This window comes from Musa acuminata, chromosome BXJ3-7, assembly GCF_036884655.1.
Source record: "Musa acuminata AAA Group cultivar baxijiao chromosome BXJ3-7, Cavendish_Baxijiao_AAA, whole genome shotgun sequence".
Classification (NCBI taxonomy): Eukaryota; Viridiplantae; Streptophyta; class Magnoliopsida; order Zingiberales; family Musaceae; genus Musa; species Musa acuminata.
The window spans coordinates 37,674,343-37,697,201 of record NC_088355.1 but is presented as its reverse complement, the minus strand read 5'-3'; the positions used below and the strand labels follow the sequence as shown (position 1 = coordinate 37,697,201).

Here is a 22,859-nt window from a genome sequence, read left to right as displayed (position 1 = left end):
TTTGTATAGGTCAAATTTGGGAGTTTTCTTAATCCATAAGGCCTGTGATTTGGGAACTTAGGGCTTAAGAAATTGTGCCGATAAAACGGGTGACACATAAGAAAGTCTTTATAGTGGTTTCCCCCCAAGACGTGTATGATCTAACAAAAAAATGGTGCAAGGCTTTGCTAGAGTTGTAATATTATAATGAGGCAAGATGAGCAGAGTTTGGAAGTCTATGTGAATCTGACCAATAGCTTTTTAGTTGCTAGATGAGTCGAGAGATGGGAAATGGTGGCATAATAAGTTATAGTCTTATTAAAACCCAAAAAAAACTCTCCTAGATTATTTTTTTACACTTGATTGGCAATTTATTAGTGACTGTACAACTAATTCCCAAATCAATCTTTGTTGCTCCAGCTAATATAGGGACTAATGAGGCTTAATAAAAGATGAAAATGGAGGCATCAAAGAATTACGTCAGGTGCTTCGTCGCTCAAACTCCATAATATCCCTCCCTCAAGCCTCAAACACCATTCCACGTATCCAAGGCTTCCGAGCACAGCCGCTCATTCATGAAACGGATGCACTTATTATGCATCTTCTCAGCATGTAAAGGCAATATCGGTTCCATTTTATCTCAATGAACCAAATTGTTTGTTCTTTTATTCCGCTCCCAGCAGATATGTAAGTGTGGGCTCATGAGTGGCGACATATGGTCAAAATTGGTGGATACAATGGAAAAAGAGATAGAAGCATTAGAAAGTCAAATCACTCTCAGGTACTTCCTAATAAACCTTAGGAGTTTGGAAAAGCTGATTAAGGAGAGGGAAAAGGAAACATGCAGCCTGGTAAGATCTTCCAGTGAGAATGGTTGTTTCAGAGGGGTGTCTACCCATTGAGCGAGGAAGAAGACATGACAGACAACACATCTGTCACGGAGGCCATAGAACTTAAAGCTGCTTTCAGGACTTCTTGCGGACATCCTGGCTTCACAATGCTCCTGACCTGTATAAAACTAAAGGCGTCAGCATAGGAATCATAATAAAGCAGATAACATCATATAATTTATGCAAAATATAATAAACAGCTAATGCCTCAGCACAAAGGAAGTCCAATAACATGGTTTGGACGGACAGCAGTACCAGGGCCCAATAGAAACACAGATGACAGTCGTACCCTCGGGCAAAATGTTTCAGAAAGCAATGGAAACACCCTAAAGCAAAATGTTACAACTATGGATCATATTTTGTTACAAAGAAGCAAATTCGAAAGAAGGTAATATAATTTGCTAAATCTTGTGTCCAAGTAGAAGTTAAACATTCTAACTAGAGGTTATAACCGTGATAGAACATACAAATGAAGAGCACCAAATGTCCTTGGCTTATATACGATATATGTTACTGAGTGGATAATAAGCATTAAAACCAGTCATCATGACCTATGTTGAAAATTCAAGCTTTTGATGTGAAAAAATATCTCTTAAGCATCGAAAGGAATGGATGACAATATTCAGATTACTGGTAATCCAGAAAATCTTGAAGAAGCTATTGATTCTTGCAACAATTTCTTTTTGATGTGATTATTGCATATTCAACAACACTGATATACAAAAAATAAAAACGCACATGAGACAAACTAATGACAAGATATAAGTACCTTATCTAGATACTCCTGCAGCAATTTGATCCGGCCCATGTAATCTTGATCTTCAACACACAATGATATAGCCTTAGCATCTGCACCTGGACCATCAAACTGGAGTGGTCCTGGGTTTCTATATATATCATCCATCAAAAAACTTGAAGCACTGCGCCTCAGCAACCTGGATTCCAAATTTGAATTACTTAAAAATGCTAATTAATAAGAATATTAAACTAACGCCAGCTAGGTAAGGATTTGCAATTAATAAGAAAAGAAAATTATCCAGAAAACAAATGAAGAAACAGAAAAAACTGAGTAATAAGTGGCTTAGTTGCCCAGCAAGTAGACCTAGAGAAGTTATGAGCAGCAAAGAAGTTATAGCTAAATGTTGCTGATGAAAACATACTCGTATGCTTTTCCCTTCAAATCAACTGTGGCAGGGTGGATGGCAGGTTTTCCTATTGGCATGGCTCCAGGACCATGTGACCAACGCTTCACAGTCATCATTGCCTAGCAGTAATCAAAGTTTCTAGTCAAATAGAGCTTGTCATGGTTTGTACAAAATAAGCAGATCCCTGCAGTCAGGCTCTGAAGAAGCCAGTTATTCATAATACTAACACACAAGGTACACATCTTACTGTAATTGGAGCAGCTCCACATCGCCACTTATTCACTGGGTTTTTCAGATTTGTAATAGTTGCCATGTAACCATTTAAACCGGCTGCCAGTATGTGATAGCACACATGCCCAAGAACCTAAAACAGTACAGTTAAGTTGATACATGTTCACCCTTCATGCCAAATGAGGAAGCTAAAGATGAGTTGCTATTCATAGGACTTACAAATGCATAGTCACAATCGAATTTTGATGGTAAAGACCCTCGAGCTTGATACCCGAAAAAGTGGCATATTGCATTAAATTTCTTTCCCTTGTAGGTGCCTTCCTTCTGTTAAGATAGGATGAAAGATGTGTTATATAAATGAATAAAAAAAGGTAAAAAAAGAAAACAATTTCTTACATAAAGAAATAGTTACTGATACAGAGCCTCGTCCAACAACAGAGAACATACAAACACAATAATTCTAATTCTCGATCAATTTTATTGATGAACTAGGGAGTCTTAAAGCTAGATTGAACTTACCAACCGCTTATTCATTTCTGTCTCCACCAATTGAGCTAGAAGCTTTTCTGTCTCAATCTAAACAGAGAAGCATGAAAAGAAAGTAAGACTATATAAATGCTTGAACTATTCTGAATATCTGCCAAAATGTTTGAGGTTTACCTGGGAAAGCTGGGCAGAGTCATCAGATTCTGGATGCAGAAGCAACTGCAGGGCACTTATAGAGTTACTAATAATTCACAAAAAATTTAATAGCATCCAGTGAATAAACATCTACAACATATTCACCAAAGAAAAGTACTCGAAACAGAACCTGTTTCCTGATAAATGGTGGCAAAAAAACAAACAGTGCAGATGCCCATGGGGAAAGCTGAGAAGAAATATCCTCAACAGACACTCCTCGACGATGAAGACCATGAATTTCCTATAGCAGTTATAACATAATGAAAAAGAAAGTCAGATCATCTTTAATTGTAAAGCTAAGAACTAATAATGAAGTTGTTTCGCCATGCAACATATCAACTACCTGAAGCAGTGCGTATAATTCTGGTATGCTCTCTACAAGACCCTCTGGGATGAGGATGACACCATGATATTTGTCTGTGCAAAAGCAAAATAGTGCATCAGGAAAAGAAAACATATCAGTAAAAGGCGAATTAACAGCTCCTCATGTGACCTTTTTCTGCCCTGGCTTGGACTGCATCACAGATCTGCTGTGTAATGTCAAAAATTGTAAGTTTTGATGCTGCGACTTCCTCACCTAGAATGACCTAAGATCAGTTGAAGTGAACTCCAATCAGCAATCGAAGCATATTCACAATGCAAATGATTGAAAGAGAAGAAAAAATGACATAAATCTGACAAAAGAACTGACCATATTTGGGTGTGACTGGAGAGTACACTCCAAGGCTACATGTGATGCCTTGCGGCCCATCAGGCGAATAAAATAATAATACTGCAAATTCATTTTCGTCTAATTTGGTTAGAGGCATGAGCAAAGAAAAACATGGCAGGAAAGTAAATTGTTATAAGCAAAAGCAATTTTCGTCTAATTGTTTAGCAATATTAGCCTTGTAGCAAAGTATTTTATAAGCAAGACTGCATGATAAGATGAAGATCCCAATGGATTACTGGGTAGCATTTTTTCAGTTTTCTCAGTGTCTTAAGGAAAAATGAAGTAGCCAGTTTCCAAGATTCTTACATAAAGATTTGACTCCTTGCATGTCCATAAATTTCACAGCTATTTTCATACATAAATATTACTTTTTCTCCCCAGAATCTATGAGTTAAGTCATTACCTTTTCTGCAGAGAGAGCATCTGTGCATACATTACTAATAAGTTGTGAGTTGACCTGCAAATAGGGTGACAAAAGTAATATTCATTAAGACATTGAACAGTACAATATTAGTCATGACCACGGTAGAGGAGAAAGCTGAATGTTAATTCTAGAATCCAGGATGCACATTTATTGTCAGCAAAAGCATAACAAAAATAATAAGAGTGTTGGTCTTTATTTCATATTGAGCAGAAACAAAGAATGATGGCACATGTTACAATGCACTTACTAGAATTAAGTTTTATCCAGAGCCATGAAGAAAGAACTTTAAGTGTTATGCCATAAACACAAATGATCAAGATTCTATGAAGAAAGACAAATAAAAAATACCTTGCAAATTGTGTCAAATCCTACATTTGTCTCAACAAATTGATTTTTTAGATCCCCGTTCAAGGTTACAGGAACTCCAACCACCTGTCCATAAACTTCTAGTGTTTAGCTATTCAACCTGAACAGATCATATAAGAAAACAACCTATACTCACAAACATGTCTGATTCACAAGCTCATATTGCACCATCGATCAAAATAAATCCTTCTAAAACCAAATTAAATGCTAAACAAAAGGAATTAATTTCTCATGTCTTTTTGAAGCCAAAATAAATACCTTTGTGGAACATTTCAACTCAGCAAATGTCTCTGCAAGTTGAGCAGCATCAGTATTGGAGGTAACTCCTGGAGAAATGCAAGGAAAAGCAGGTAAACAACATGATTTATCTTTGCAACCTACACTGACAAAGATATATGTATAATAATACAGGTACCTCCAATAATGACAAGACCATCCAACTTCAATTCTTGACAGGCAGACATTGCAGCATTCACTTGCTCAGTTGTTCTTATTTGATCCTTTGTCCGACCAAGTAAGTCATATCCACCTGGTAAAGCCAAAGAGTCACATATTTGGAAGAATTATCTATAAAAGTAGAACAAAAGAATTGAAACCATGAATACTTTTAGCAGACCTTGGTTTTGATATGTTGAGAGGATATCATTTGTGATTTCCAATGTTTTCTTTGCAAATAATCCTTCAGTGCCACCTGCAACAACATCAAATAGAAATCAGAAAGGGATATATATGCAATACAAGTGTAAAAATATGTGTTTATATGAATATATCACATTCAGAGGCTTATAAACACACTTAAAAATAGAGCAAGTGAAGACACACAATGGAGAGATAGAAACAGGGAGATGGAGAGGAAAAACTGGTCGAGAGCTGAGGGTCATGTATAGATTAAAGTCATATTCCTTTTCAATGCTATTTAAGAAATCAGAACCATAATATAACGGAGCAGCTTGACTTGATCCACTTACACTGAATTACACATTAAAAAAAAATTAATTGATAAATATTACACAACTTGATTGAAGGTCAAGGAAGAAGTATAAGAAACATGTAGCATCATATATTAAGAGGAAGCAAATTATGCAAAGAATGCCCATGTAAAAGCTAGTGTTTCGGTGTAATATTAGGCATAAGCAGAGAAGATTCAGAATCCAAGTGAACTCTCTGAACTTAGCCCCAATCCATTAAAACCAACAACAAAGAAGTGAAATTACTCTTCTCAAGCAACAATGTGCTCATCTAAAACCCATGATTTTTATCTTATAAGTAGAATTTCTAGGTTAGGATTTCAGCAAAAATGTGATAGAAAATCTCAATCTGTAACAAAGCTATTTCTTTGGAATACCATGAATGCCATTGACTCAGTGATGCATCATAAAGAATGGTGCAAATGCTAACAGTTGACAACATAAAATGTCAGAGAATATTGCCTCAAGGAAAAAGAAAACACTGGAGAAAGGGTGATCCATGTGATAAATCCGCTGTAAAACATAGACATAAGATAAATCTTATAGTTCTGCTGAAACTGTTATGTTCCTATTATCATGGACACTGAATCATTGTAGTCGGCCGACAACAATGAGAAAGGAAGAAAACAAACACAAACACAATAAGACATTATGAAGTTCTAATGAAATCGCAAGTGAAGAAAATAGCGCAAAAGCATCATTTCAAGTAAATGTAGACAAATATTTAGGACTGACCAGATAGATTCAAGAAATATCTAGAATAGCCTAAAGTATACAAATTAAATGACTTCTCATTTTAATAACAACATGATGCAAATCACGCTATGCTACCGTATTGGCAACATTGAAATTGACATACATAACACTAAAGGAAATGAAAAACATGAAATTTGAATCACATCAATCTACAATATGTTTCTAGCTAAAGACCAAGACATTTTAAAATTTGAAATCTAGCTTAGACACTTTAAAATTTTTCTAGCTTCATGGAACTAGGAAACAAAGTATTCACCACCTAGAAAGACTTGGCGAGAGTGCATTTTGCTCTCTTCAAGTATCCTCACACATGCATGCTTGTACGCATGCACGGACAGCTCTCAGACATTGCAAACTGTAGTCCCAGACCAAACTCAACAGAAAATAAACCTAGTAGTTATAGCTGGTGAAAAAGATAATTCTAGAGGGGCTATGCTGCCAATCCAAGAGGCAGAATATCAGACATTTAACTTGGGAAATAAACCTACTTGGAGAAAGGTATAACGACAAATTATAGAAATAAAAAATTATATTGTTCAACTTGAAATAGACAAGGAGAATATAGAAAATGATTTAGGGTGTCATATGAGCTGTCATCACCATCAGAAAATAATGGAAAAAAACTAATTTTACATCCTTATCTGAATAAACAGTATATATTGCTAATACTTACCAACAAAACCAAGCAATGTACTGTTAGGGTTGTGAGATTTAATGGCACTATGAAGACCCCAAATAACATTATGTCCTCCTGGAGATTGTCTGCCACAAAATACCACACCAACCCTGCAACAAGAAGGTCTGCTGTTACATGGAACATGCTTTGAGTCAAAGAAATTGCTTACTGCACCCAAGTGTAAAGAAACCACAACAAAATAGACTAATGACCATTCCAACATAATATTACCTAATCAAATTTTTTCTTAATTTATCATTGGATTGTTCTTTGAGAAAATCCTTGGATAGACTAGAAGTTTCACCAAAATGTATTCTCCTAACATATTAAAACACATAATTCTCTAGAAAGGTTCCTTTACTACTAGATGCATATTATAAAACCATGGGACAGGAAGTCACATACAAAAGTTCAAAAAAATGTCATATAGATCTAAGAAAAAAATTTTGGATTACATACATATAAAAAAAGAATAATTCTCATGGAATATGCCAATTAAAATTAGATAAAAACAGAACCGAATGATGAATGTAGACCTTATAGCCGGTTGCTCTACTATGATCTGTGCATCAGGAACTTTGGCTGTTGGCCTTAAAAAATGAGCCAAAGGTTGCCCATATGTGTGTGGGAACGCTTGGCTTATGACATGTGCACCAGCAGGATCAGATGTGGTTGTTGCATCACCAAACTCAACTCTGACTGTCGTGCCCTGTTTAAGGAAAAGGCAAGAGTAATCTCTCAGAGTCAGAAGATTAAAAGACAAAGAAATATGTTAGACAATAGTTAAATATCAAAAGTTGCACAGACAAATACAAGCAACAAAAAGGACCCTGCATCATTGTTAAATATAGAATTGTAATTTGGCAGAAAGTCTAAACCAAGAGATGAGGGGTCGCCCAAAGAGCCTAATCCAACTACCACTCCCTAGTACCAGGTATTTTAGTCCCAACAATATTAACAACATGAACGGTTCACTATTTTGTCCACCTCAACCATTTATGTCAGTCCCATCAAGCTATTGATGGGCCAACCTTGTCACTATTTAAGAGTCGTCCAATCCTTGTTCATCTTCACACATTGAGATGGATCTCCATGGACAGTCCATTGGGTCAGCCAACCTCGAAACAGATAAATGAGGTATATAAAAGGATTGTCTGGGTAATACATTGACACTAAAATCAACTATATTTACTTTTCCCAACCACCATTTGCTAAGCATTTGTGTCTCTCCCTATTAAAGGTTTGACTCGAGCATTGAAGACCACCTTGGGCCAAATCCTGAGATCTTTTATATCCTCTTGCATGTCGGATTTTTGACCTTCAAGGCATACTCGAAGCAGGTGCTTGGCACTCCGAGCAGTTATGTACTAACATGATAGAAGCTTGAGGTAAGAAGAAGGGTCACATTGGATCTGATTTTCACCTCGACTGGGCGACCAGAAAGAGCATCGCCATCAAGGATTGTTTAGTTGTCTGAATCCACCAAAGTATGGTTTCTAATGAGTGCTATCACGAAATTGAGAATGTACCTTTTCAAGTTCAGATCAGCCAATGTTGTATACTAATTCGTAATAAGGATTCTAAAAATTTAATATCAAGAAACTGAGGACCTCATCTTTCCAGTTTCTGGTAGCAAGTGTTTTCATAATGAAAATTGTGAATATATGATACCATCAAACCGCAGAGACGCATGATTCTGATGGGATTCAATTTAAGCCAAACATCATTCGCCGCTAAAGAAATGCGATCTTACCAGCGTACCCTTTAAAAGGTTCTATTAAAATCGGAGGTAGAAGGAACCACCGTTTACGTTTTATGTTTCAGCAAATCTCATCCTGTAGATCCTCAGTTGGGAGACGAACTGAACCAACACCCATGTGAAAGTCAACTGTTCCTGAGAATCCTCTTGAGGACTCCATGAGAAATATTTTTGCCATCTCCCGTATCAAGGCCATGAACCCCACAAACCCATGAAAACCTGTTCTTGGAATAGAATAAACAAGCCAAAAAAACGAAAACGACAAACAACAAAGCACAAATAGTCCTATGATAGACTCTTCGGCGTGCGACTTGGAGCTCACTCCTCGTATCCGAATTCGAGCACGTAAAAGTATGCAAGGAAGAGAGAGTTATAAGACAACAAACTCATCCAAACAAGAAAAGCATCACAAAGTTCCGATCTCCTAGACGCAATGTCTCAAATGTTGCAAACAACCAGAAACAATCCAGATCCGACCGGAATGAGCACCAAATGGGATAATCTAACACTTCACAGGGAAACCCTATCGATCAAAAGCATAAGGCATAGATCTCGGGCAAAGAAGCAAGGGAGTGGCAATGGCGACGATGAAAACCATATCAGAGGTGGGCGAAAGGTAGACCTGAACGCATGGAGGGAGCCCCGGCTGGTAGAGGGCGCGCAGCTTCTGGAGATCTGAAAGCTCTCTTAGGACGCCGTAATCGGAATCCATTCTTCCTCTCTCTCTCTCTCCCTCTCGTTCTCTCCGTCGCCTCTCCTATTATAGTGACGAGGATCATATCATAACAACGATTCTAACTATTGTCTCTCGGTCAAATCTCAAACCAGAGAACGATGCCTTCCCATTGGTTTTGGTAATTGGACCATCTGTAAGACATCCAATAAGAAGCTGAAAAGTTACAAGCTGGTGTCTGAACAGGGACAGGTGATTCAGAAATCACTTATCGAGTCTCGCCACTAAACCCTTGGCTCCTAATCTTCGGGAAAACCCCAGGTATTGGGAACTATTCACAATAGGGCCATCGACAAGGACTGGATGCTTATCAGAACCTCTTGAAAAGTTTTGGTGCAACTCGATTCTGTCCATACACGTGTCCCCCAGGAATGTGCCTGATCCATCTTGATTTGGACGCGTCTGTCACTTTCGTGGTTTGGGTATTGGTGTTAGCGGGTCGGATTCTTGGGTCCGATAGAATAGGTATCCAATGAAGCCAAAAATATCTTTAGCATATAATATATATGAGAGTAAAAAAAATATGCTTAGTTCTGTTAAAAAATATATTATCCAAAAATATTGTTTAAAAATATATATTTAAAAATACTTTTAACTTTGAATTTTAAATTTTATTTCTCAAATTTATCTTTTTTTAACAAATTTCATTTTTCATTAAACAGTTTATTCGAATGGGTTTAAAATTTGGTGCAAAACAAGTTAATAAAAAGACCCAAAACAAAAAGTGAAAAAAGATTGAAGAATAGGAGTGAGAAACTCCTACATTTTAAAGGGTGAAATTGAAATGACAAATTATGACTTTCCTTTTTTTATTTTTGTTACCCCCTATATCTAATGAAAAAAAAATTTTGGATGAGCTAATCTATCAACTTCATTTGGTTTAAATCACTGATCAAAATACTTAAACTAAAATTAATAATAGTACAAACCCTTATAAGTCAATATTAATTTTACCTGCCTTGGATGTGAGACTAATAAGGGGTGTTATATTTTCCATACTTAATATAAATCATATTGGTTATAATATTTTTGAATAAGGTTATGATATCCTTTACACATTCATAAAAATATTATAATCCTATACAAAAAAAATTACAGCTAAGAAACAAAAAATTCAATAATATACTATGCACTAACTTATATTTTTTAATAAGGTCTCAGATATGTATTCATATTAGAATTTCTAGTGTTTTTGCCACGCAAATAAAAACACTATGACTCTTAACATTTTTTGGTTTGTCAGTTGAAGGTATTTTGGGATATTGACAAATAAGATAATGATCAAGAAAAATAAAAATGAGAGCTACCAACATAGAAAAAACCCAAATTTTGATATTTTTAAAAATTAATCCAAATTTAAAAGTTTAAAACACTATAAAAAATAAAAAAAGGTGCTTTTTGAGAAAAAAACATAGAAATATCAAAGGTTATATATATATATATATATATATATATATATATATATATATATATATATAATTGGTTTGATTGAGGTTATGTGTTTATTTATATAATACGAAATATTTTTTAATTATATTATAATATTTTTATTATGATATCTAAAATACTGTAATAAGTTATTTTAAAATTTTATTTGATCAATATTATTCTTAAATTATTATAAATACCTATTTATATAATAATATGATATATCAAATGATTTTTGGTATGTTTTAATTTTATTTAACTCATTTTAAATTATGTTTATTATAATGATCAAAAAATTATAACATGTCAAAATAGAAGCATACATACATGCATACATACATATATATATATATATATATATATATATATATATATATATATATATATATATATATATATATATATATATATATATATAATTGGTTTGATTGAGGTTATGAGTTTATTTATATCATACGAAATATTTTAAATTATATTATAATATTTTTATTATGACATCTAAAATACTGTAATAAGTTATTTTAAATTTTTATTTGAGCAATATTATTCTTAAATTATTATAAATACCTATTTGTATAATAATGTGATATATCAAATGTTTTTTGGTATGTTTTAATTTTATTTTACTCATTTAAATTGTGTTTATTATAATGATCAAAAAATTATAACATGTCAAAATAGAAGCATATATATATATATATATATATATATATATATATATATATATATATATATATATATATATATGTATGTGTGTGTGTACATATATGTATACACATATATACATATATTTACATACTTGTATATATGTATTTATATGTATATACATATGTAAGAAAAGAGTGATATAAAATTTTCCCATGGGCTATTTGTGAATATCCTGGTTATTTACCATATATAAAACGTTTTACTGATTTATTTTTATTTTGAGGGAGATCTCGTAATAATAATATATAGCATGTACTAATTACGGATTCAAAATAACATATTTTTAAAAAATCAAAGTCATATATTATCCTCGTGATATTTTTGAATATCTTGGTTAATTTACCAAATATAAAATATTCTTGGGAGGAGATCTTAGAATAACAATATATAATAAGGTAATAAATCGTGTCTTGGAATTAATTAATATATATATTTGAAAAATAAATCCACCAATAATACTACAAAAAAAAATTGATACCAAAGTGGGGGGAGTGAGTGTCCGTTTATATGCCATATTACTAATTTTTGGAAAGCGATTTGGGGGTTTTCTTACTTGCCTATTGTAAAAACGCATGTATAATAAATACAAAATTTTCCAGTGAAGCACAGTGGTTTGCATGTGAAATCAAAAGGGAGAATTCTGAATTCTCCACTCCGCCCACAAATTTGTTGTCTTTCTCCGAAGCGGGGATTCTTCCGCAAGGTTTTTCTAGGGTTTTCACCTCGCACCGCAGGTGCTTTCTTCTTCGCCTTCCCCGGTCCTCCCCTTTCGTACCAAAGAGGATTTTTGCGTGGATTCGGCCCACCGGATCTCGTAATTTATATTTTAATTTCTTTTCTAATTACCTGACATTAGGGGTCGGGATTTGTATTTTCTCTTACCTAAAGCCGGCCTTTTCTTTCATACCCGGCCGTCTACTGGTCCGGTTAGTGGTTTTGAGCCTTTGGTTTAGGGTTCTTATCGGCTTCCTCTTGTTAATTATATTTTGTTTCTTTTTAATTAGATATTCGAAGTATAAAACTACGATTTTGTTGTTTTCTTTTGTTTTCTTTTTAGGAAAAAGAATTGATTAAAATTCGAAGAATTTCCCCTTTTAATACCTGAAATTTATAATATAGTGTAAAGTCGAGGTTTTTGATCAGAAGGGCATCATAAAAATCTGTTTTTTCTTTTATCTTTTTTGGCGGCAAGCAGTGATCTCTCTTCGTCGTCTACGGTTGGGATTGTAACAGTGGTAACACATCAAGCGTGTGGATCCATGGAAGCAAGGTTTCAGCCTCCTGTGTTCAATATAAAGGTTGTCGACGGCTCGAACGGGATTGCGGCATATGAATCTGTGCCGCTGGGCGGTGGTAGTGTTCCCTCACAGTACCAAGGAGCGGGCGGTGGCAGCAACGGCAGCGTCGGTGCTGGTGCTGGCACCGGAGAGCCATTCAAGAGGAAGCGTGGCCGGCCAAGGAAGTATGGTCCTGATGGTAAAGTGATCCTTGCGGTGAACCCAGTGTCCGCAGGTCCTGCAGCTCCTCCGACCACTGGAGCGTTCTCTGCTGCTGCTAATGCCGCAGCAACAGCTGCGGCAGAGGGCGTGAAGAAAGCGAGAGGCCGTCCACCGGGTTCAAGCAAGAAAAAGCAGTTAGAAGCTCTGGGTAATCTAGATTCTCACCCAATTGCAATTGGATTTCGTAGTCACATGCTTCTACTTATTCTTCCAACGAGGAATGAGTCTGATTCTGTTAGTAGATTGTTGCAAAGAATGAAATATCAGAAGTTGCTTTATGACCATTCTGATAAATTATCAGAATAAAAGAAATGATTGTTTACATAAGGCAAGGTTTGCTCCTTGCCATCTATCACTGCATGCTTTTAATGTGACACATCGTAAGCCGTAGTTCTTAGTTATATGTTGGTATTAATTTCTGGAATAGTTATAAGCCTCCCCATGATATGGTTCAACTTCAACTAAAGCTTCATGTGGTTCTTCCTTGGCAATTTGTGTCTATTTCTTATTGAATTTACAGATTTTTTTTAGATATAACATGTTAATTGATTTAAAATTTGGGTTCTGTATACCATTTCTGTCATTCTCAATAAGATTATATTAAGCCTTTCTGTTATCATCGTTTGATTATTAATTTGCTCTTAGAAACTTTGTTTCATAATGACTTTCTTGTTGTCTGGATAACCTCTACTGGAATTGTTGTCTTTTGTAAATTTTTCATTGGCATCTTTAGCATTTTTTGTTCTTACAAGGACAACTGCTTGCAGGTTCAGCAGGGGCTGGATTTATTCCACATGTTATTACAGTTAAGATTGGAGAGGTACTTATTTTGTTTTGTTTTAATGGGACACCTTTACTCACAGCACTTTATTTATGGTAGAGACCACTTTATTTGAGTTCAGATCCTTGTTAAGCTAGAAAACTCATATTCTCACGGGAGAGATGCAAATTATGGTATACTGCCTTCTGGAGTCTTTGTGCATTGTTTTATTTCATTTGCTTACTATTCTTTGCTTTTTGAACTATAATATATTATTATTAGCAGTCATTAGTAAAAATCCAAAATTCAGCTTCTGCTTATCTGCATGTTATATGTTTACTATATCTTATATTGCATCACCCTTTTTTCTTGTAGCCCATAACTTTTTTGCATGCAATACCCAATTGTAGGTCAAGATGTAACAACTTGAACTTCATAGTCATATTTTGTTGGTAAAATTCTCATCCAGAGTTTTAATAGAGATGACTGATCAAGTGAATATCCATATATTGTCATCAAATAGATAGCTGGCATCTTATCTGAACCCATGTATGAGCTTTTCATTTATTTGGTGCTGAGTTAAATGCAACAATTAGATATTGATTTATCATTGCTTGTCACATATAATATAATCGCAATGCGAATCATTAGATCTGATCATTGCAATTTCAAGTAACCACGATCAAAGGGAGAGGAATATATGGATATACATGAAAAAACAGAAAGGAGGTTCTCTGCATTGAGAAATTAGGTAAAAGAAATAAATGGTATAAAATTGATTGTCCTAATCTGATTCTAATAAATGGCTCAATTAACAGAGACGCATAGCTCAATTAACTTATGACATCTCAATTCAAATATTCTGCAGAATGGAATCCGTACTTTAAATAGTCACTGTCACTTGTTTTATAGATTTACCCTGTGGGCTCTGCTACAGCTATCCAATTCTTGATGACTGGATCTATTTGGCGACCTACTTGTGAGATGCTCTTTCCTACAAATAAAGCCTTCACATACCTCACGACCTAATTCTGGAAGTCTGTTATGGTGCTTGTATAATGTCTAATGGCAAGGCCACCAACAGACACCCTGCATTCACTTTCTTTGTGCCATTTCTCATCAGATATATCTTTTACCATTCTATTTGATTTCCTGGATAGATCAACTGCACCCTGTTGGTATCTTCTGTGTGGATGATTTTCTCTTTTTGTCTTGGTCACTCTTCCTTTTGTTCTAAATAATCATTCTGATTACTCTTTCGAGAAAGAAGTCAGTCACAAGTTAGTTGGGATTAGGTTGCAGGTTGTATTGCATGTAGTTTTAAAATTTATGTTCAGCTTAGTCAATTCTAAACTGTAACTACCTGCTTGCTATATTTCAGGATGTATCAGCAAAGATAATGGCGTTCTCACAGCAAAGCACCCGTGCAGTTTGTATTCTGTCTGCCAATGGTGCAATTTCAAATGTGACTCTTCGTCAGGCTGCAACATCTGGTGGTACTGTAACATATGAGGTCTGATTTGGGAACTTGCCATCTGTATTTAAATTATCTTTGCAGGCTTAGATCCTTTTTTGCCACCAAGCTTTGTCTTCATAATTCGTGACACATTATAGCCAGTTTATCTGCTTTGATCTTTCATATTGCTATTGCTGATAGATCATCCTTGTTTTTGGTAATAATTTAATGATATCATAATATTATCTGCTTCAGTATACTGATGATCCGAGACATACGGATTCAATGAGTCTTCACAACTTTACCTATTTTTTGGTTTTTGTTTACATTTTCTTGAACCTTTAAAAGCAGGGGCGTTTTGAAATATTGTCACTATCTGGATCATTCCTGCTGTCTGAGAGTGGTGGGCAGCGCAGCCGAACCGGTGGTCTCAGTGTTTCATTGGCTGGTCCAGATGGTCATGTTTTAGGTGGTGGAGTGGAAGGGCTTTTGACAGCAGCCTCCCCTGTCCAGGTGATTCTTGTTTGAGATTCTTTAAGTGAATGGATCAGTTCTGACACATAATAGAGTGACTGTTTCAATGAATTGTTTTCTTTGTTATTTGTGGAAGTTCATCACCCTCTTATCTTCAAAACTTAGTATCGGAATATATAACCGAGATGTTCTCTACACAAAATTTTGAGGATTATTACCTGTTGTTCGGATTCTCACATCATTTACTATGATTAAACATATACAGCCCTTACAAAACTTAATACTCCTTGAGAGTTAAAAACTTTCATTGGTTTAAGTGATGAGTCAATGAACATCTTATTGTAAACCAAACTTATTGTTGAATTGTGCACAAGAACCAATGATGTTTCCAGTATAAGAATTGTGCATTTTCACCCAGCAGGTTTGTCTTAGCAATCTTTTTACGTGATACTGTTTGAAAGGATGTTATATTGCTGTTGAAAAAGGTCGCGATATCTTCTTTCAAGCGATTTTACCTATGTAGCTATTGAACTTGAGTATTTTGTCCAATTCTTCAACTCAGTGATCTGTTGGTATCACAAAGAATTGGTCATTGCAGATCATTGTGGGCAGCTTCACTGCTGAAGGGAAGAAGGAAGCTGAGCAGGCTCATGCTTCAGAGCCCGCTTCTGGCTCTGGAAAGCTTTTGATGCTAGGAGAAACCATCGGAACGACAAATCCACTCACCGGGAGCTACTCAGCTTGAGCATCACCATCTTCATCTTATCGTACGGATGAATACCAAAGTGGAGCTTGTCAAGCATGCTGTGAATAACCTTAGCATAGCTCTGTAACGTTACTAGTCATTAGTATGCAGTAAATCTGGAAGCCTTTGCATTCATCTCATCTTTATATCTCATGTATACTTAGTTTATGCTCAGGAAAAATATTTATGTCAAACCACCAGCCTTTGGGTTGGGGTTGTCATCTATCTGCTCTGTGTTTAATACAGGTTGTATACAAATGTTCTATGTATAGACATTACATAATTTATAATCCAATATTATTGAGCTCTTGTTTTGGCCATTTATGAGGTGACAATGTTGTTTCTCCTAAGAAGATGACGGTCATTTTTGGTTCTTCTGCCAACGCTTATAATTTCTCTATACTGATAATAATACGCTCATGAAGTCTTTATAATTCTATTTAAATCCTTTTCCAATTCAAATGTGAAATTAAATATGGATATTATATACTGATTGTCATACAAGTTCAAAGCTAATAATCATAAACAACAAGATGCCAACACAATGACAAGCTGCTATTAGTAGTTTAAAGCCTTCTTCTCCATATCAAGATAGATTCAGTCTGATAATAGACCATGAGAAATCATAGTCAAGATAACAAGTATATGAAGGCAGATACATTGCAGAAAAGCTGTAGCAGCATCTCAGTAGACATTTAGTTAATACCAAACAGCTTTAGCAGGTCTATTCCAACAACTGAGCAAAATAGAAAAAAACCAGCTTCTTTAGAACTAAATGCTCTAAAGTTATGAGTACTACAGGTCTCTTAAGTCATTCTCTGCTATAGAACAACTACAGCACAGGAGGAAAACACTAACAAGGTGGTGGTGAGTCTGATCTCAATGCAAAGGCAACCAACAAGGGCTAATAGGAACCGTTTAAAAGAGAGATTTACTAGAGAGCATTTCACAGAACAGTCTTGCGCAGTTCACTCGCCCCGTGGGCGAAGTGGCATCGATCACCAAATGTGCAAGAGCCTTTGGTAAAATTATCACATAGCTTTGTCTTGTAGTTACTGCCCAAAGCATTTGGGGCTCCTGCAGCAGAAGTCTTTGGTGGTAGCGACGTGGCAGAACTAACATTAACGATGAGTTCTCTCACCATGGAACTGGCATGTTTGATTTGATCAAATGTTCCCTCCAGCTCAATGTTCCTCAAGTTGGGGTCTGACTCATGCTCCCTTATTGCCAGCTTAACGCCTGTAATGCGGCAAATCTGCTTGGTGTTCATCCCACCCTTACCGATAATGGCACCTGCAAGAGAAGCATCAACACTAATTTTTGCTGTGGCTGAGGCACCAAAGCTTGTTGCAGCAGCAAGGCCAGTCGGCTGAGGCGGTTCCATGTTGGCTGCAAATCTTCCACCCATTGAGGGTGCCATATGGCCATCATGGGATGGAATAATAGGTTTTCCAAGCTCCCATTCCCCATGTGCAAAATGGCACTTCTCCCCAAATTTGCAACCATCAGCAGTATTATACTTGTTGCACATGCGCGTCTTTACGGCAGAAGAGGGCAGACCATTGGGGATTGTTGAAGGAGGCATAAGATTTCTGGCAGCAGCGACTGTCGGGTTGCCCAAATTGGTCATCTGTGAAACAGCAGCAATGCCTCCAGGTACATAGTGCAGGAAATGACACCCTTCACCAAATGGGCACCCAGCAGTGCTGCATCACGTAAAAGTTTTGATGAAAATATATTCTACTTGGACAGGGACCAATGCTATTTAAGTAAAGAAACAAGAAACAGAAGAGCTGGCGTGTTACATAAAGACAACACACAAGTAAAGATACTAAAACACTATCACAATTCCAGGTAAATCTCATCATTAAAAAATCAACTCAGGCAGTTTAAGGCCAGTTCCAACTTCTGACACGATCATGATTGTTAACAATATACAAAAGTAGATAAAATAATTTCTTGAGATGTTAATCAGAACACCTTTCAAAATACATACTCATCATTGGCATTTAAAAGGTCATAATGAAATATAAGTATATCACAATCATGAAAAATATGGATTACACATGACATAGTTACTATACATGAAAAAAGCAATGTTATACTTACTACACATTACAATCAATGAAGGATGCAAGCATCATTAGAAAACAAAAGCAGCAACATTTACAAAATCAACTATGGAGAAGCAGCAGGCAGCTGGGAGCCAAAGATTTTTTTTTTATTTTAATTTCATGCCTTTTATTTCTAAATCACAATGACAATTCAAGAGATCTCATCTGGCTATCCATAGCTGATCCCAAAATAGAGGCTATTCTTCAAACTGAAGAAATGGAGACCAATAAAGAACACGTGCATGTCAAAGATAAACAAGAACAACAAAACATCAAAGTTAACAATCCACTTGAGGTCAGTTCGTGGATCCTCTTTTGCCACTGAGCTCTATACAAATCAATATCCTTAGTTAAAAACTAAGGATGGCTGTACTCATTTGACCTAGTATTCTATCTTATTTTTGTTTTAAAAAATCCCAAGTTAAAAACAAAACACGTTTCAAATTTATAAACAAAAAACCTACAGAGAGAACACATGCTTGGAGTCAGGTAAAGAACTACCAAGGTTTTATACAAGCAAGAGTGAAGTAACAACCTCTTTGAAGGGGAAATGAAATCAACCTCAATGGATATATTCCTAGATCGGAAATTTATTCCTTTTAACAAATAATCAGAACAATATATTTTCAATACAATACTAACCATAAAGTCTTTGTTTCATCTAAAATCACCTCTCAGTCCTCTTATTTTTTTAATAATTCATGACTCATGGAATGGTGTCACGATTAGTAAATAAATGGCATAGGTTATCCTTAGCATTATCAAATCATCTAGGACAAACAGTGAAAAAGCCCTATGGCATTGACTTCATCTATCACAAAATGGACAGCATAAGCAATAATTCATTTTCATTCCAAACGTACTATTAGATTAATGCTTAATTTAAAAGGGTATATCCAATTAATGAACACAAAACCCATTGTCTACCTCAGCGGTTTATTTCTGATAGTACCACTATTGGATTTCTAAATATTTTCCTTTAGATATTTCTAACTGAAAGCTCATCCCCTACTGAATGGTTTAGGTAATGAAGATTTAGTACAAAAGCATAGACCTTAATAAATAGCCATATATTCTCAAATTTCCTCTTCCTGCACATTTTTATGGTTCTTTGATATGCAATACACCTAGCTAGTTACCAAGGTTAACAACCAAACAAATAAAAGGGATGAAACTTAGTCAGATGGGCTAAGAAAATATACATTTATTTTAACATCAAATCAAACACAACTTTAAGTGGACAAATACAGTATCAAGCATCTGACATGAGGTCAATCTAAGTACCTGATGCAACATGAACAGTAATATAATTTTCAAGAATGCACATGAAACTATAACTTGTTATAGATTATGATATTCATCTTGGTGTTGTATAAATGCATAATATCAAAAGATGAGTCTAAGTAATATGCAAATACAAAAAAGTCAACCATGTGATGTTCTTAGAGTATCTTTTCCTAAACAGTAATAATGATAATATCAAACTCCAAGTTCAACCCAACGTCTAATAACTACAAAGTGACACTTGGAGTACTTCTACATATATAAGACAGATGTGTGTCCATGGCACCCTCGTGCATCAAGCAATATTCTAGCTACTTGTACATTCAGACAATAAACTGAATGACATTGTTTGTTTACAGGTTTTTTGCAACACTTGTAGATGAGAAACATCTGAGAGTTGAAAGATCATGACTTGATGACGCGGTCAATGCTTGGGCAGCTGGTTCTATTGAATCTTTACTTATTTTTAGCATATGTAAATTGAACATAGATGTAATATTCAAAATTGTAAATTGAGACTAACGTCACGTGACAACGTTGAATAAAATAATACAAAAATAAAAACCAAATATATGTATTGGTATTGTGCTATCAATATTGATGATGGCACTTGGTTGGACTGGTAAATACAGGTTGTTCCATAGCAGAAAAACTGGAGTTTAAAGTTGCCTGCAGGTGGCAGCCATGAACCAGGAGTACAAGCATGTATCACAATTTTCTTGCTAATTATTTTATCATTCGAAATGATTTTCTTACAAACGTCTGTTAACAATAGCAACAATTTTCTTACAAACTTATCTTACCCCACAATTGTCTTACAAAATTATCTTAACAATAACAACGATCTTCTTACAAACTTATCTTACCATTCTTACTTAAAGTGTTCTTACTTAAAGGTACCGGCTTCAACAAATGACTATCTTAAAGTAGGGAAACTTGCGACAATTCAAAACATAAAATTACTTCTGTTGCAAACCAGAAAATTACACAGATACCAAATGAAAATGCAAATGAGATGCTGAACGACAAAGCTTCAAGGAACAGTAACCATTATAAATAGCAAGTATTAGTCCCTGTGATATAACATAAGAGACAAGGTTGTAAGAAACCAGCTTTATTCCTCTGCGCATCTAAAATATGATATGGAACATTCTCACCTTCAAATCTGTAATACCTTGCAAACTTTTAGCTTTGTTATAAGTATAAAAAAAAAGCTATTTGAGTATGATACACATTATTGAAACAATTTTAATTGGTTAACTTTTACAATGGAAATCCCTAAAACCTCCCTCCGCCCAGATGGAAGTTTGATATGCATCATATAAATCTGTTATGAAACAGAAGATTAGGCACAACAATGTATTTTAAAGAAACAATTAATAATATCTTCATTACAGTAGGTATTCTTCAAGGTTTCATTGAAGCAGTGAAGTCTTCATGTCTCGTGCACCTCCACAAATACCCTATTTATACTTTTCAATAAGCTTCTTAGGTTGGTTTTACCAGCAGGGCCTGTGCCACAGCTTAGACATCTGATTCATTAGCTTTGATAAAGTTATAATAACCTGTAATGACAGCTAGCATGACCAATTCATTAGCCTTAACAAATTACACAATATGAAATTATCAACCAAATTTGCTGGTTAACTAAGATATAATGATTAAAAAAAGTTCATCTTGAAATTTATCCTGAACAGTTTAGAATTAGAACCTGAAAAACTTGGTGCATGGCTTCGATTTGCTTCCTAGACCAGATGGATTCGAGTCCGTTTCTGTAGCATAACATTAATTATGTGTTCTCAGTTAAAATTTCAGTGATCAGTTATCTTCATGCTTCTGACATATCTGAATTATATTATCAATCACAAATCAGGAATCTTGTAGTCATTAAAAAAGATAATTTTGTGAATATTGATGTAGTGATTTCGGAATTTCAAATGGCTGCATTTGGTAAAAATAGCAACAGAAGCATAGAAATATGGATTGAGAAGTATGTGTGATTGTTGCAGTGTAATCAGATTTATGACTCCAGAAAGCAACGAGAATATACTAGTGACCTGCAGTAGTAATACCAAAATAATTTCTAGTTTATAGTGTGTCTTCAATGATGGTATCCTAACTAGCTTACAATGTGAACAAAAAAGACTCATATGAGCTTCAACAAACGCTCCCACTAGAAGAGCTTCTTTTTAATGTACATGATCAACCAAAACATCTGAACAATCAAATAGGAAGATTTGCTGATCATGAGGATTCAGCATACATAGATCAACTGAGTATCATTCTTACCGTATGACAATGATTCATCAATCTACAATTAAGGCAACAAGCAGATGGAAAACATAGGAACATCTGATAGACATTCCCCAAGTAAAGCTATAGTCTGAAAACAATAGCATCACAGCATATTCGCTTTTGGATCCACCTCTACGGTACGAGATTAACACCACCGAGCAACAAGCAAGCCGACAGAAGGGGGCCCTAGATCACAGTTAGATCCGGACCAACTAGGTGGATCTAGCAAGATTCCTACACGAGCTAAGCAGAAAACCTCAACTTGGCGTACCTCTGATCCGCTTCGGACCGGTGGCGCCGCTGCCCCCGTTGGTGGTTCCGTCCGCCCTCGCCCTCTTGCGTGCGTCCATGGCGACAGTAACTTCCGCGGACCGAAGGATTGCGGAAGATAAGGGGCTGAATAAAACCCTAGATCGGGAGCGGAGGCGAGGGGAGGGGAGCGCGCGAGAGAGACAGAGGCGCAGCAAAAACCCTAGCTTGCCCGACAAGAGCTGGCAAACAATGAATAAAAAGGAGGTTGGAGGAGATGCAGCAGTGGGTGCGGACGTCAACCGTGTGATTCCAATCTAGTGCGTTGTGGTGGCGACGATCCCGCGAGGCAAAAAAACCCTAAGAACCCACTCAGTCATCCACCCGTTCCTTGAATGGACAGATGATGGGGCCCGTGCGACTCTCAATCGGTGTAAAAATTGTGGGTACCTCAAGACTTTGTTATTTGGTATCTGGCCTGAGCAAATGATCTGTTCGCAATGACTAAACTGCCCCTCTCACGAGCG

General features: G+C 35.7%; 3 protein-coding genes across 5 annotated transcripts; 1 reads left to right on the top strand and 2 right to left on the bottom strand.

Moving 5' to 3' along the window:
* Positions 1-623: 623 nt before the first annotated feature.
* LOC135643380 (pyrophosphate--fructose 6-phosphate 1-phosphotransferase subunit alpha) lies at positions 624-9,367 on the bottom strand. The gene is made up of 19 exons (XM_065160242.1): positions 9,210-9,367; positions 7,365-7,537; positions 6,826-6,938; positions 5,045-5,119; positions 4,844-4,957; positions 4,687-4,754; positions 4,411-4,494; positions 4,042-4,095; positions 3,618-3,698; positions 3,420-3,513; positions 3,270-3,343; positions 3,057-3,167; positions 2,906-2,950; positions 2,765-2,821; positions 2,465-2,569; positions 2,262-2,378; positions 2,030-2,133; positions 1,639-1,804; positions 624-987 (listed from the first exon to the last, which is right to left on the bottom strand). The coding sequence occupies exons 1-19, from the start codon at positions 9,297-9,299 to the stop codon at positions 871-873; spliced, it is 1,842 nt and encodes a 613-aa protein (XP_065016314.1). The 5' UTR covers positions 9,300-9,367; the 3' UTR covers positions 624-870.
* Positions 9,368-12,123: 2,756 nt separating this feature from the next.
* LOC135584671 (AT-hook motif nuclear-localized protein 10-like) lies at positions 12,124-16,710 on the top strand. 3 transcript variants are annotated; one of them, XM_065158842.1, is made up of 6 exons: positions 12,124-12,270; positions 12,652-13,103; positions 13,723-13,775; positions 15,097-15,228; positions 15,520-15,684; positions 16,244-16,710. In XM_065158842.1, the coding sequence occupies exons 2-6, from the start codon at positions 12,716-12,718 to the stop codon at positions 16,388-16,390; spliced, it is 885 nt and encodes a 294-aa protein (XP_065014914.1). In that variant the 5' UTR covers positions 12,124-12,270; positions 12,652-12,715; the 3' UTR covers positions 16,391-16,710. The 3 variants fall into 3 exon arrangements, with proteins under 3 accessions (XP_065014914.1, XP_065014915.1, XP_065014913.1); XM_065158843.1 differs by having other exon boundaries at positions 12,204-12,382; positions 15,523-15,684; XM_065158841.1 differs by having other exon boundaries at positions 12,204-12,382.
* A 322-nt stretch (positions 16,711-17,032) lies between these two features.
* Positions 17,033-22,593, bottom strand: LOC103992384 (zinc finger CCCH domain-containing protein 31). Its single transcript, XM_009412059.3, has 3 exons — positions 22,355-22,593; positions 21,500-21,560; positions 17,033-18,096 (listed from the first exon to the last, which is right to left on the bottom strand). Exons 1-3 carry the CDS (start codon positions 22,431-22,433, stop codon positions 17,337-17,339), a joined length of 900 nt encoding a protein of 299 aa, XP_009410334.1. The 5' UTR covers positions 22,434-22,593; the 3' UTR covers positions 17,033-17,336.
* Positions 22,594-22,859: the final 266 nt, after the last annotated feature.